The 3,036-nt window shown below is 52.1% G+C and overlaps 1 protein-coding gene across 1 annotated transcript; it reads left to right on the forward strand.

Annotated features, from left to right (window-relative positions):
* The first annotated feature begins 217 nt into the window (after window positions 1–217).
* Window positions 218–2,382, forward strand: LOC149360773 (uncharacterized). The gene has a single exon (XM_089572511.1). It carries the CDS (start codon window positions 331–333, stop codon window positions 2,335–2,337), a length of 2,007 nt encoding a protein of 668 aa, XP_089428637.1. The 5' UTR covers window positions 218–330; the 3' UTR covers window positions 2,338–2,382.
* Window positions 2,383–3,036: the final 654 nt, after the last annotated feature.

A 3,036-nucleotide genomic window follows, 5' to 3' on the forward strand; every position in this document is an offset into this window, starting at 1 on the left:
AAGAGCAGTCTCTGGTGAGGGGGCGCACCAAGCACTTTGTGCAAGAGACTTGCACTTGGGAAGTGGCCTGGCCCTGGCCTAGTCTGTGTATGGCCGGGGGAAGCTATTTTGGCAGGCCGAAAACTTCTAGGTGGGCTCGGTGACTGCACCTCAGCGCAGCCATCTAATCCGCTAATCTTTGCGATGCAGACGATCAACCAGCTGTTCGTCAGCCTACTGTTGCCGACCTTGGCAAGCATTCTTTCGGGTGCGTCGTTTGACTGGGCACCACCATGCTCCAGTGACGAGCCGGGACGCTACCGCTTGCCGCTCGTCAGCTGCCCGCCCCGGATGACTGCTGCGACAACAGAGGAACAGTGGCTGCCGGCGCCGAAGGAATCTTGGACGGCCGCATCATCACGGACATCAACAGCTTCGCCCCATATAAAAGCGCCCCCGCCACCGGCACCGTTCTGTGGGCTCGGTGACTGCACCTCAGCGCAGCCATCTAATCCGCTAATCTTTGCGATGCAGACGATCAACCAGCTGTTCGTCAGCCTACTGTTGCCGACCTTGGCAAGCATTCTTTCGGGTGCGTCGTTTGACTGGGCACCACCATGCTCCAGTGACGAGCCGGGACGCTACCGCTTGCCGCTCGTCAGCTGCCCGCCCCGGATGACTGCTGCGACAACAGAGGAACAGTGGCTGCCGGCGCCGAAGGAATCTTGGACGGCCGCATCATCACGGACATCAACAGCTTCGCCCCATATAAAAGCGCCCCCGCCACCGGCACCGTTCTGTGGGCTCGGTGACTGCACCTCAGCGCAGCCATCTAATCCGCTAATCTTTGCGATGCAGACGATCAACCAGCTGTTCGTCAGCCTACTGTTGCCGACCTTGGCAAGCATTCTTTCGGGTGCGTCGTTTGACTGGGCACCACCATGCTCCAGTGACGAGCCGGGACGCTACCGCTTGCCGCTCGTCAGCTGCCCGCCCCGGATGACTGCTGCGACAACAGAGGAACAGTGGCTGCCGGCGCCGAAGGAATCTTGGACGGCCGCATCATCACGGACATCAACAGCTTCGCCCCATATAAAAGCGCCCCCGCCACCGGCACCGTTCTGTGGGCTCGGTGACTGCACCTCAGCGCAGCCATCTAATCCGCTAATCTTTGCGATGCAGACGATCAACCAGCTGTTCGTCAGCCTACTGTTGCCGACCTTGGCAAGCATTCTTTCGGGTGCGTCGTTTGACTGGGCACCACCATGCTCCAGTGACGAGCCGGGACGCTACCGCTTGCCGCTCGTCAGCTGCCCGCCCCGGATGACTGCTGCGACAACAGAGGAACAGTGGCTGCCGGCGCCGAAGGAATCTTGGACGGCCGCATCATCACGGACATCAACAGCTTCGCCCCATATAAAAGCGCCCCCGCCACCGGCACCGTTCTGTGGGCTCGGTGACTGCACCTCAGCGCAGCCATCTAATCCGCTAATCTTTGCGATGCAGGTTAGTAAATCATATTCCTTATTTGCCAAAAGATCAAGCAATTATGTTCTGGTGCAGTTCCCGAGCCCACAGTGTTGTGTTGCCATTGCCGCCGAGTGTGCCACTGTTGTTCATTCCTTGCTATTGTTATCAGGAGATATCGAAACTAACCCTGGTCCTAACGACAACAGTGCAGTACTCGCGGAACTCCAGAAACTAACCGCAGGCCAAACCCAACTAATAGCCGAAGTACAAGGACTGAAATCCCAGCTCACTACTACGGATAAAACCATAACCGATTTAAGCAACCGTATGACCGACCTGGAAACACACTACCAAGCACTACTTCCCCTTCGAAACGACATTGAAAAGATGCAGGCTGACACAAGCAACATGGCGCGTATAATCCAGGAACTAGAAACCCGCATAGATGACGCTGAAAACAGGTCACGTCGTAACAATCTCATCTTCTATGGTATCCCTGACACTACTGATAACGAAACGTGGGCAGAATCTGAAAAACTAATCATTGATGTTTGCCGGAATAACCTTCAAATAACTGTGGAACCTCACGAAATAGAAAGAGCTCATCGCCTCGGTCGTCACTCACAAGATAAAAATCGTCCCATAATCGTGAAATTCACAAGTAGCAAAACTAAAGAATCCCTCCTATCAAATGGGCGGAATCTGAAAGACACGGTTTATAGTGTTGGAGAGGACTTCTCGCATGCCGTTCGTCACGCGCGAAAACAACTAGTTGCATTTGCTAAAGCCCGGTCTGCCAAATTTTCCTTGCGATTTAAAACACTTCACATCGGCTCGAACCGTTATATTTTTGACACTTCATCTAACACCGTAAAGCAACTCGCGTAGCAATCGTCCCTTCACCCTACACCAATAAAACGCCAGCGCGCGACACCCTCAAATATTTCCTCAAATGTTCTCTTGTTTTCCGTGATATACACTAACATCCGCAGCTTCCTCCCAAAGCGTGAACTCATACCCAACGTAATTTCGTCATCCAGGAGCAATATACTTATACTAACTGAAACTTGGTTAAACAGTAACGTGTCCGACGCTGAAGTTTTAACTGACTTACCGGAATTCAACGTCTACCGAAACGATCGGAAAGACTCACGGGGGGGCGGTGTTCTTGTTGCAATTCACCGAGGTTTATCATGCTCTATTGCACACGTCACATCTGATATGGAATCATTATGGCTAATTATTCGCACTCCCCCTGTAACAGTACTTCTTGGCGTTTGTTATAGGCCCCCGCAGTCAAATCCAAACTTCTGTCGACATCTGAATGATACCATAAATCATCTTGTTGTTAAATACCCAAATGCGCGCATTCTCCTTTTCGGGGACTTCAATTATCCGGACATTGATTGGCAGAGTTTAGGCACTTCCTCATTAACATGCAATACAGAAGCCAAGAACTTCATTGATGTCTGTTTAAATTTTAACCTCACACAGTTAGTCTCGGAACCTACTCGTGTCACGCATGCAACCGCAAACACCCTTGACCTAATACTAACTAATAGCCCTGAGTACCTATCATCCATTAGT

Source organism: Amblyomma mixtum, chromosome 2 (assembly GCF_055824585.1).
Source record: "Amblyomma mixtum isolate Tamu chromosome 2, ASM5582458v1, whole genome shotgun sequence".
NCBI classification, from domain to species: Eukaryota; Metazoa; Arthropoda; class Arachnida; order Ixodida; family Ixodidae; genus Amblyomma; species Amblyomma mixtum.